Here is a 12,467-nt window from a genome sequence, read left to right as displayed (position 1 = left end):
AACTCCGTCTTCTCTGGCTCCCCAGGTTCCAAGTCTTCAGCATGTATAGAACATTACATCCAACCTTCTTTCAAGTACAAAGAACTTGAATTTCCTCCATTTTATTTCCACTAGATCTTGTTTGTGCTGGGACACTTTTCAAAACTCTTTTCTTTCACTTTAATCTTTCATTGATATATTTCAGCCTGGTGAACATAAAGACTTCTCTGCCTCAGCCCCTGCCCCAAATATTTTGTCCAGCTGGCACCCACCTAATGAACTAATTTTTATTTCAGTGGAAGTAGAATTAGACCCACAGATACCTAGATAAGACCTTAAAATGCACTCGTACTGTCTGAGACCCCACATCTTGCCATTTCATAGGCTGAAAACATTTTCATTATGAGGTTTTGCCTGCACAACCTTTGCTGTCTGCAATAGATTTTCCTCCACACTGAGTCCCCACAGGAAAGTATTTTAGCACACGCTGGGGTCCTGGTGAGACCTGGGGCTTGAGCCCTTGCTTCATGTAATGCCTTGCCCTCAGCAAAGATGGTACAGACAATCTGTTTAAATGTTTTCCTGAGCAGCTGCCTAACTCCAATTCTCTAAATTTCATCTGAAAACCAACTTTCTGTCTTGGCCGCTTCTCATTTATCCCTCCATCTGCTTTTATTGAATATCCCCGCCTGTGCAACTGAAATCAGAAAAATGTGCTGGAGGTAAGCTGTTCTTTAAAGTTGCTAACCGAGGAAAATTTGTGACCACAGCCCTTGCTGAATTGCAAAGACATGTTTTGCACTGACATTGTCCTTGCACCTCTCTGTTTGATATATGAGCTATGTATTTATCTGTCTTTCAGGTTCACTTGATGTTCCCCGATCACGTCCCAAAGCCATGCTGTGCACCAACAAAACTGAACGCAATCTCCGTGCTCTACTTTGATGACAGTTCCAATGTTATTTTAAAAAAATACAGAAATATGGTGGTGCGCTCATGTGGCTGCCACTAAAATAGAAAAAAAATTAATCTAAAGCAGAGGGTTTTATTCAAAATTGTAATAAAGTCAAGATATGAGCATTGATGATGAAAAGGCAGGCCTAAATTTATTCCATTTCATGTTGTCTCTCATTTAATTGTACAGTATAATGTACATAGTAGCTTTTATTTATTTAAAAGTATATAGTTTCTTTTGTATGAGCAAAATTTCAGAACAATTTATTTAATGGGTCACCTCACGATACAGCAGAAGTTCACAAATTAATTTTCCAATTGACCACACCGAAATTTGCTTTATCCCACTTCAATATTGTAAAATAAAGCCTTTTGTGTAGAATTTTTTAAAACTAGAAATTCCAGAAGTTCTGTAACTGCTTTGTGTTGTTAGAAGAACTAAAGTGTATTTGCTCATATTTTGCCAGTGAAAACTGTGGCAAAGTATTTATTTAGAAAAAGGCACAGGAAGAAAAAAACTAAACAAAACTGCTCAGCTAAACATATTTTTTCTTTTAGAACTTCTGCTCCATTAGAAAAAATGAAACATTGAACAGTGCTTAAGTAAATAAATAGCAGATAAAAAATAGAAGTGAAAAAATTGCACATAATTGTTATAACTATTTTCTTTAACAAGATGAGTGTAACTGGAGGAGTATGTTACTTTTTGGCTTGTGATCTGCAGAGTTTGCAAAAGGCTCCAGGCTTCAGAAATTCTGTGTAGACAGACTCTTGCCTCTATCTATGACTTTCCAAGTTAACACTAAAAATTGAACTACAACATTCTTACCTCACATCATATCGGTCTATTATCTATGACACTGCTCTGGCAGGTATTTTTATATTAGTGTAAAACGAGCCAAAGTCAAATTTAAAAAACCACACAAGCCTTCCCATTACAAACACAAAGTATACAGAATAGAGGGTATGGAAGGGCTTTGCTTTATTTAGCTCCCACTTCTGGATGTGTTTCAAGAGTGTGCAGGGGAACGCACAGGGGGTGCAGCAGTTGTCACGTGTTTAATCAAAAATCTTATCCCTGGTGGTGGCTGTTTTCAGGTAAAGATGAAAAACACCTTTCATAAGATGATGTTTGGTAACTTGCAGCCTACTTGCAGTCCTATCTACTTTTCTATCAGGTGGGAATTGATTTAAATAATGGGACTCAATGTGGGAAACTTTTATTTATCACTTGCAACTTTAATAGTTCTTAAATACATATCAACAACTTTTTATTCCCACTAAATTTTCTCAAGTTAAATCCTTTGGCTTTGAATTACACAACCAATTAAAAATAACCATTCCCATCAACACTACACACAGGTTTATTTTGAATTAATTACACTCAATGTCTTTGGGTACCCCTTTGTTTTAGTGCTATGAAAACGGGAAAATAGAAATGTTTTTCTCTCTATTACATGGCTAATACACTTTTGTCATGAACTGCCTTCATTAAAAATATTTCCTTTAAACCATTCTAAAAGAGTTGCTAAAAATGGATACGATTGATAAGTTTCTTAGATAGTCTAATCATGTAAACTCTGGCTTCTCTGGTTATTTAAAACATATCTCAGAAATCTCAGATGATTACAGACTGGTAAAATCAGCATGTGTGTGACTGTGTGTATGCATGTGAATAAGCAGCTGCTGTTTTAGCAGAAACTAATTTATTTTATCTTGCTATTGGAGTAATACATAAATCCTTTCTATGCATACACTCAATTAAAAAAAATAGCAGTTCTGATTTCAGCCTTGGGAACTCTTTCCCCTTAAGAGAACAGTTCCATTTTACACTCTCATCTGTGTTTTATACTGACATTACCTACATATCTAGATTTAGTTGCAGTTCATGCACAAGAATGTATAGGAAAAAAGGTCTGCATCTGAATTACCATTTTAGAAAAAACTCCTCTGTTGTATTCAAAAAATTACTGGTTTTTCTGTATAAATTGTGTAGGTGGATATGCTTTTTTGAGCTCAATTTATTCTAAATGGAATTTGATGGACACTAAATTTTGGGTACATTAAGTAATATATTTTTAAATAATGGTGTACCATTTTGAGACTAAGAAGCTGAAGATTATTGTTATATTATTCTTTAAAATATGCTGTTGGAATATATTTCTATATTTTGAGACATAATAAACTTATAATAATGTTTTTCTCTGCTGTGGCTTTGCTTCTTAAACATGACAAAATGACACTGACTTGATGTATCCTGTAAAAAGGAAAAGCAGGAGATCATCAATGGTTACAGACAGATTTTGTTATAGTTCATTTCTAGTACAGACATTTTGCAAAATTACTTTTATTTTGTTGCTTCTTAAACGGCAGATGGTGAACTATTTACACTTCTAATAAGAATCGTACCTTCAAATCATACCTCCAAGTGCTAGTACTCTACTTAAAATACTAGATACTAGAAAGGAAATACTAGAAAGGAAAAATGGTTTTTGAAATTCCTAATAAATCCATAACTGGTCATTCCTCTGTTTGCAATAAAGGATAGTGACACCAAACTTTCTACATGCTCTGGAGAAGTAAATGTAGGCATGTTTTCATTCAAACCTGTTCAGATAATCTCTTATTCAGTAATAATAACTAATGCAAGACTTTTTTTCTTTTCCTTCATCCTATCAAATATCTGTTATTTTATATATATTTATGCAAAACATACACACACATATTTAATGCAACGTGTACATAATTATATGAAAATTTACCCTTATATGTAGCTATATCCACTTCTCTAGTTATGAAGACTCTTCCGTTATCATTTAGGACACAAGAGCTTTACTCTTTTTCAAGTTGTTTAGGGTTTCAACATCCTTAACAATTGGAACCTCAAGGACTGAAAACCCAAAAAACTCAGAATTAATGTTGCAAAGCTGTCTAGTAGCTAACAATATAGCAATACATTGGACCAGTGCAAAACCCAGCTAGAGAGGTCTTGGAGAGCTGTTGGTGTGGATGTCTTCAAGCAAAACAATGATCATGCTACTTTCCACTGTGCATCTCTCTGAAATGCTGACATGTCCTTAACAATGCCATGACTCTGCATGTAGAGCCTTCTGCAGTAGGCTGTTCAGGTAAATATGCATTTGTGTGAGTGATTAGGTAGGTAGTGAAAATGAAGCCACTTGAGGAGCTCGGGTATCTTCAGGAATAAGAAACCAGGCCTTCCTTGTTGCACATGAGAGTGCAGCTGATTGTTCTGCCAACTGGGATGTATAAAGCTATGAAACAGCACTTAGTCTTTACATTATGATCTGAGTCAATTGTCAGATCATTTGGGGCCTCATTTTGGTAAATGCATGAGTGGTGTGAGTTACACCTATGATGTAGACACCTTAACTGAGACTCTCTTAGGGACAGCATAGAAAAGCTGCTTTTTTGGATTGCAAATCACCTATTTCTCTCCAAAGACTACAGCGTAGGTTCGGGACAGTGACTCCGCATAGACCTCGTTTGAGGAACTGCAGCCAGTGACAATCCCTGACACCTTAAGAATAACATTACATTGTTGAAAAAGTTTTACTCAGATGTTTATTTTGTATGTGAAGCTTTGAGAAACCTCCTGTTATTATGATGGGATGTCACGCTTTTGTTTTGGAATAGAATTTTCTCTACCATTTACTGCAGAAAGGTTTGACTGCTCACTGTGTACTACTTCTGTTTCGGTCAGTTGTTGTTTTTTGAGCTTTTTTTCAATTCCTCTTTTGGAAAAGCTTCATGATAAATTGAATTTACTCAGAGATTGTTAAAAATGGCTTAGGCTTGTACTCATAAGACTCTGAATTGTTTCAGCAATAATGAAAACATTCTAATTACCAGGACCTTAAAATTACATTATTTGCAGTCTCTACAGCTTTTTTGCTCACACATTCAGCTGTGTAGAGGGAGAATCTGACATGTGGTGCCTGAATGACAAACCAGCCACATGTGAATTATACAGCATTATCTTTTACTATCTCATCTGAAGTCACAGAACTTGCAAAATGTGATTTACAATGTGTTACTGAATCCTTACTCACAGGGCTTGAGCAAGATCTTGATTAAAAACAAAAGAAAACTAAACTAAAAAATGCAACAAAAAACAGTGAGAGGAGGTTTTCTTGCCATCTTAATTCAAATAAATCACCACCAAACGTGGTATATGAGGGGTCGTGAATCTCATGTGAATTAAAAGGGCCTTTTGTATTCTGTTTTCCACATTTACAACACATGACACAGACACTTCTCCCAACTGCTATATTTCCAGCGAAATGCTTTCTGTTCTCTTCCTGTATGTTTTTGCTTCCAATAGGCACCACCAATTATTCTTATTAATACGAATGAATATTCTCATTGCTTTAGCAGATGTTAATGCTTTACAATAGAAGTGTGTGTTATTAATGTTGCTAAACTTTACATGTACAGGAAAGTGGAGAGGCTTGACAAAGAGAAGAGCGGATGAGAGGCAGGATAGGGAAGACAACTAGGCCTCCAGTGTCCCACTGCTCTAAACCCTGTTGCACACTCTTGGCAAGGGATGCATACACTTGCACTTCTGTCCAAGCAACTCATACCTTTAAGGAAAGATAGGCAGTCTTAGGGGCTACCTGGACCTATACTTTGCATTTACAAAATATTTTTCTATTTTCATGGTTATTTGTGTGCAGAATGTAGACCACACCTTTCCAATGTGGGAGTGGTGGAATTTAAAAGCTACTTCTAGGGAACCAACAACTATCTTGCAGCAGATCTTTGAGCACCTTTTCAACAGGGTTATAAATCTGTACTGTTAGAGTTGAAGGCAGTGCTACATCCCTCCCTTTTCTTGCATTTTCCTCCTCCTCAGTGGGAAGTTCAGCAATGTGTTAAGACTGGGACTGTTCATATCTGTCTAGCAGGGGTTCTCAGGCCAGATGTTGGCTGGAGATGTGAGAGCAACATATTTTCTAGGGAACATCTCTCAGAGAATATTATTGCAGCAGAGATATGGGAGCAGATCTTCTCTGTAAAACTTGTCCTGGTCTCTTCTGGGCTTCCAGCTGACTTATGAGCAGAAACACTTGTGAAAATGGAAAAGGTCTTTGACTAAATTGTAAGGAGAAAACTTTGTAGGGGATCTTTCTGGCATTTCTGCCCCCATAAATTCTTCGACAGAGAAGTCCAGGCTTGAACCTGGAACTACGCGACTGCAGAGAGACCAAAAGTTGGACAAGACATGGTAGAGAAACAGAGTGCATATATCAAACTCCCTAAACTAATCTAATTGGAAAATAAAGCTTTTCATGCCTGGTTATTTTCTCGGTTGCTGAGCTGTTTTGCCACAGGAACATGTGTTCCCTTTTATTCAGGCAAATTTTACATCCACCACTGGGATTCCTTTCCAAAATTAGTGTTTCTCCCCTAACCTCTGCAATGGCTCTTTTCAGCCTTCTCTGCATGTTATCTGTTTTATTATTCAAGACTAACAGCTCCCACCGGGAGTGCTCTTTCCTAGACTGTGCTGCAGGGACAGAACAAAGACAAGACCTGCCAAGTCAGTTACTTGTTTAATCAGGATGTGAAACTTTAAGAAATATTTTTGCTTATTTTTTCTTTTATTTTTGCATGTATTTGGATTTTTCTTGGTTTGCTATCTTGGTATGAATCTTGTGGATAAAAATACATAGGTAAGTGCATAGGGTTCCATGAAATTTGTCCGTGAAAAGGATTTGTGCATTTAGCAAGAAACAAAACTCCCTACTTGGATTCATCTTTGAAAATTGAATTAGTATAGCCAATTCTATTCCCCGTAAAGGAAAGAGCTTTTAGCAAACTACTGTGCCTGAAAACATTTCGTGTTTTGAAATCTACTAATTCAGTGAAAATTTAAGAGTTTCTAATTTGCAGGACCTAATCTGTGAACCTCAGGACATATATGCAAGGACCAGATCAATATTCTTGGATGTATTAGTGTACATATAAAATCTATCAAAATTGATAGTGCCCTTGAAATACTTGTAAACATGTTTCTGATTCTTTCTGTTTACCCATATTGGACAGTGAGGTAATGAGAATGGTATTCATGCCAGAATACAATTAACTCCTTAATTCTCAAATTTCTTCTCCTTATAAATGAGGCCTGATGCTTTTACTCTTTTCTCTCACTCATCTACAACAAAATATGGCTGAAGATAACTTAAAATTGTGGGAAATTAATTCCATGCTTCAGAATTGAACTGAATATGGAAGCTACCAAACTTAAATTAGAAGTTTTAAAAACAATAATGAAAGCAGTTTTTAAAAGGTTTTTTAAAAGGTCCTTGCAGATCTGCAGAGCTCACGGCAGCGCTGTGTAAGTGGCCATTGGGGCAGAGAAGCCAAGACTGTGTTGACACCTGGCAGAAGCGCCATCAGCCTGGCAGGGGCTGTGGCTGCAGGGCACTGATAAACTCAGTGAGGAGCCAGCAGCCCACGTTTGTGGAAAAGAGCCTGGAAGCTGCAGGGTTCCCTTCTCTAACACAGTGCAGACACAGGGGCTGTCCGGCAAGGAAACAGAAGTGTCTTGTAGAATGGTGCACAGCAGAGCCCACTGAAAATGCTTGCATTCAATCATAAAAGTGCTTAAAGGTATGGATCTATTTCAAAAAACCAGAAACATATTCATTGTGAAATTCCCACTCTGGCTAGAATTTCTCCTGACATTTCTGAGTGAAGCTTCACTGACATTTTCACAGAGGTTTGCTCATTTTTGGCAGGAAAGAATTTGACCCCTCTCTTCAATCATGTTACACCCCATTTCCACTGACTGTCTCTTTTCCCATTCTCTTGGTTTTTCCCATGATGTAAATACACACTGCAGTAGAAGCAGCAGAGTTTCTCTGGATTTACTCTAGAATAGCTAAGCAACTAATACTAGCTAAAAATAGCTAATTGCAAAATATTTCCTTCAATGTTTTCCTCTCATTCCTCATAATATTTTCCCTTAATTGACCTTTGCTGCTGAAAAAAGCTGTAAGAAATGAGCCAAATAATAATTATTAAGGCAGAAATCATGTGAAATGTACATATTTAAATTGTTTTAATTAGGTAACTATACATGATACGCAGCTGTTTTATCATTCTCCTTACAGTCATTAGTTACATGACGCTGCCCTGACTCTAAGCACTAAGTAAGGCCTATCAGCCTTCCAGGAGAGCAGTCTGCTTAAATTTTCAAGCAATGCCAGGCAGTCAGGCTGTTTCATTTCACAGATGTGATTTTTTGCAAGTTTTTAAACAGATTGCTCCTCTAGAAATTTACTCAATACAGTAACCTTCTTCAGAAGAGCACTGGAGTGCAGCCAGGAATGGTAACCTCTCCCATTAATGGATTTGAATCATGATGAGAACACTTGTCCCCAGTTTGGTTTTCTACATGCATATGTACATTCATTATATTCTAGATATTAAGAAGAGTACTATGACTTTTCTAGCAAGGAAGAGATCTCTGTCAGATGTAAAATTCATCTGTGGTCATTTCTACTTAGAGGTTTTGCCTTTATAATCTAGTTTTCATGATTACCCAAAGACTACAGAATCCATATCACTCATCATATCAATTATAACAATTAGCTTTCCTCTGGACTGCTCTAATTTCATGCATTTCTAATCACCCATTTGTTGTAGGTAAATTACTATGCTCATTTACTTGCAACCAAATGTTTTAATAATTATATGTCTGTTTCCTCATCTTCCCACCAACATCAGCTTTTTCTCCTCCACAGTCACCATGCAATCTTCTCACATTGCAGAAAATTTAGTATTCTGTTTATGAAGAGTTGTGCAGCGTCCACTTTTCCCCCTTATAAAGACAAAAGGAAGTGCTTTCAAAGCCATTTCTATATGACACAAAACAGTGGTTCTATGTAGATTGTTGAGCTAATAATACTTCAGAGGCTATGAAATTATGTTACTATGAAATTATACTACTGCCTATTTCCAGTTTTTTTGCAGTACCAGCAGCAACTCAGTCATAACCCATATATTGACTTGGAAACACACTATGTGGGATAGAAATCCATAAAAATATCTTTTTTTTTTTTTTTTTTTTGTTATTTGAGAGCTGCTGAAATGATCCAAATCTGTGCGCAAAAGTTTGTGAATGGCAATTTAAAATGTGTTTTCCTGTGCATTTCCCCCTTGATGCAAGCAAGCCAAGGTGTAGAATTAAAGGGTGTCCCAGTGAGTACATTTCTGTGAGGTGTGTTCAGTGAGATGCGTAACAACAGCTCACATGGAAATCAGCTTTTAATTTACACTTAGGCTTTACTTTCTCTTGAGTTTTCCCACGGAGACTCAGCTGCCTTAAAAGTTCTGTTATAATAGCACCCTCTTCTGACTAACGTCCCGACAGGAGTACTTCTGAGTATTTTTGTCTTTGGTTCATTGGAACTGTGAGGGTCCTACATCTGTGAAAAGCCGGCTGCTCCCCTGCTTTATGCAGTGCTCCAGAGATGCAGTGAAGTGGTTAACCATACAGTGCAATCATCTGTGCAGAGCTGGGAATTCCTTAAGTTTGGCAGCCCGGTGTTGAAATGTACACACATTTCCAATGAAAATGTTGAGAGAATTAAATTAAAACAGAAAGTGTTCTGCTGACATTTTTGATGCTGACTCAGTTTTGTATAAGTAAGAACCACTGACAGCCCTTGCATTCTCAGTCTCTTCCAAGGTAAAGACTGTATGCTAGATATTTTGAAGAGTCTACTACAGTATAAATTCAGCCCAGCTAGTAAAGTTTTAACCTTATTTAACCTTTGCTTATGCGCAAAGATGTAGATCTTCAAATTACTAGAAATTGTTGGAGAGATTTTGCAAGAGGAAATTGTATCATTTTCATATCAGACACATTAACTCTTGGCTATGTTCTAATACCTGTGGATCTTTTCTTCCCATTTCTATCTGGACAGTAAAGAAAAGACAGGAGTGACTGTCAGTTGACTATGAAAGCAATTTAGTCAACTAATTTTTTTAAGTCTAGAGGCTAATATTTAAAGTCACTTATCCAGTTCATTTCTTATAAATTATGAAAACTTCAGATACAGTTTAAAGGGCATAAAACCAGAGTCAGAAGTTTCCTTGGTGCAAGAAAATGAGATGGACTTAAAAGTTCTGGGTTGCTTCCCCGTTTCTATCATTGATTCACAATGAAACTTTGGAAAACAAGTATCCCATATCTGCATGCATTGGTCATGCATTGATAAAGGACAAGTGAAATTAATTAGGCTTTTTTAGACCTTTTGACATTCATATCAGAAAGAGAGAAAAGCAGAGCAAAAAATAGTGCTATTTGTGGCATTAGATGCTGTTGTTGGTTTGTTTCTGAATTCTTATCTGCCATACCCTTCTTTCTGTGATAAACCAAAATTTTCACAGATTTGTTAGCCTCTTTCAGTTCTCATTTGTAATACAATAATAAAATTTACTAGTATCAAAGGAAAATTAAGAGGATAAAAACCTTAATATCAATGAGGGGGTCAGATAACAGATAGTCTTGTTTGTCATATTTGTTATTTGCATATACAAATGCAAGTGTGTGAACATATACCATCTGATATATTTCTTAATTAAAAGAGTATTCCTTCATTAGAAATTTTATCCTTTTTTTCTTATTTTCTCACTTTAAGGTACTGATTTTTTAACACTAAAGAACTCCTTCAGTCATAAACAAAGAAAATTATTTGCTCAAGCTATTTTTTGTTTATTCCCTTGAAGTGACTTCCTCCAGTCTACGAAATGTTACTGTTCATGTTCTAAGAATTTTCTAGATATTGTGAAAGTCTGAAAAACATAATGTGCAGAGCTGATGACTCACTGAATCTGAGAGCAATTTTCTCTAGTTAATGATTTAGTGGGATGATTCACTGCGTTATAGCAGTCTTTGCGGAATTTTATGCAGAATGCAAGGTGCAAGGCAGAGAGAACAGAAATAAATGCCTAAATAGACATTGTAATTGTGATGATCTTTATTCTCCTCAGGACATAAAATGGAATAAACCAAACAGAAGTATCTGTCATTGGTTTTAGTAATATTCTTTACTATATAGCTCCATTGGGATATTGAGTGTCACCAAAAGCTGAGTAGTCTGGAGCTTATGCACACTCAGGGCCATCTACAATTGTTCCCTTCAGAAGTCTTTCTCCAAAGTCGTGGTGAACTCGCTGGATCAGAATACTCCTTGTTACCATTTCTCCACTTATTTTCAGAGCAAAAAGAAAGGTAGATGTAACTGTAGACCTCATCTAAAAGGTCAAGAGAAAGAGAACTATGTCTAAATAGCTTGGAGCAAGATGACAGACTCTGCATTCAATTAAAATATTCGTGAGATTATACCCCCAGATGGATTTACTTCTTATGTTGGTTTCTAGCTATACATGTTTTTTTCATCTTCTGCACAACAAAAAGTAGGGTCAGAACACCCCAAGGGACCAAAACTCGTCAGTCAAGAATAAAGATGCCCCAAAATTCATAATTATCTTAATTTTCTTCTTTCCCAGCTCTAATCCTGTTTACACCGGTAAACTGTTCTGCATATTGAATTCACATTCAATACATTAGTGACTCTACCATGCACATGTCTTTGATATCTAAGCACTTTTCCTCTTCACACACTATCATTGAAAAATGGTTTTAGATGTCTATTTGTTAACATATGTTCTCAGCATTTGTATATCTCTGTGTCTTTCCATGTGATATTTGTTTTTTCTGTGCTTTGTTTGTATGTATAAATAAAGAAAATGTCTGTTGTTGAGATACAGATTGGTCTTTGGAAAGGATTTTCACTCCATCCTTTTTCACTCCATCTATTTCAAAAAAGAAAAGAATCACTGAGCGGAACAAATTGGTTTATGGACTCAGTATACTGCTGGAAAGATCAGAACACAATGTGATGGTACCAAGCTCTATATTTTGCCTTCATCTTTCTGAATTCCCTGGAAGATAGGTAAAAACCACATAGAAAAAGCTGTGTCTCTCTGGGCAATGGGCCTGTGCTTGGCTGATTTGCGGCTTCTCCAAACAGTGTATGCAGCACAGTGTTCAAGAGTAGAACAAAACTTCTCCCTGAAGGACTGCACATGTAACACGTGCTTTAGAGCTCCCCTGTCCTCCTTTGTTCAAGTTTTGCTGTTATTTTGGGATTACTGAGCACTGGTGTTGGTCCACCTGTATCAGCTCAAATTGACATTGTTAAAAGGCATCAGTGTCCTTGCATGGAAACAGAATTGCTTGGGCTTGTTCTTTGGTACTACTCTATATTGCTTTGCTTATTAATTTTTGGGATGCCATGCATAAGACTAGAAGCTTTGGTCCTTGAGCTAGATCTACAATTTGTGCATTTTGGAGCAGTGCTATTATGTTTGGCTGGTATCACCTAGAGTTTTGACACTGCCATCTTATTGCAGCAAAAAAATATGAAGCTTTCCCGTGTTATACAGTGCTGTGTGGACAGAAAGAAAACCTGGATTCAACAGAAAGCATTTAT

General features: G+C 36.7%; 1 protein-coding gene across 4 annotated transcripts in view; it reads left to right on the top strand.

Moving 5' to 3' along the window:
* BMP5 (bone morphogenetic protein 5) overlaps positions 1-3,091 on the top strand; it is a 57,398-nt gene extending 54,307 nt beyond the window's left edge. For all 4 annotated transcript variants that reach the window (XM_038133688.1, XM_038133687.1, XM_038133686.1 and 1 more), the window contains one exon: positions 842-3,091. In XM_038133688.1, the coding sequence (XP_037989616.1) occupies positions 842-991 (150 nt within the window). In that variant the 3' untranslated portion in view covers positions 992-3,091. The remainder of the gene's footprint in view (positions 1-841) is intronic.
* Positions 3,092-12,467: the final 9,376 nt, after the last annotated feature.

This window comes from Motacilla alba, chromosome 3 (assembly GCF_015832195.1).
Source record: "Motacilla alba alba isolate MOTALB_02 chromosome 3, Motacilla_alba_V1.0_pri, whole genome shotgun sequence".
In the NCBI taxonomy this organism is placed as follows: domain Eukaryota; kingdom Metazoa; phylum Chordata; class Aves; order Passeriformes; family Motacillidae; genus Motacilla; species Motacilla alba.
Note: the sequence above shows the minus strand (reverse complement) of the source record. Positions and strands in the feature narration are given on the sequence as shown.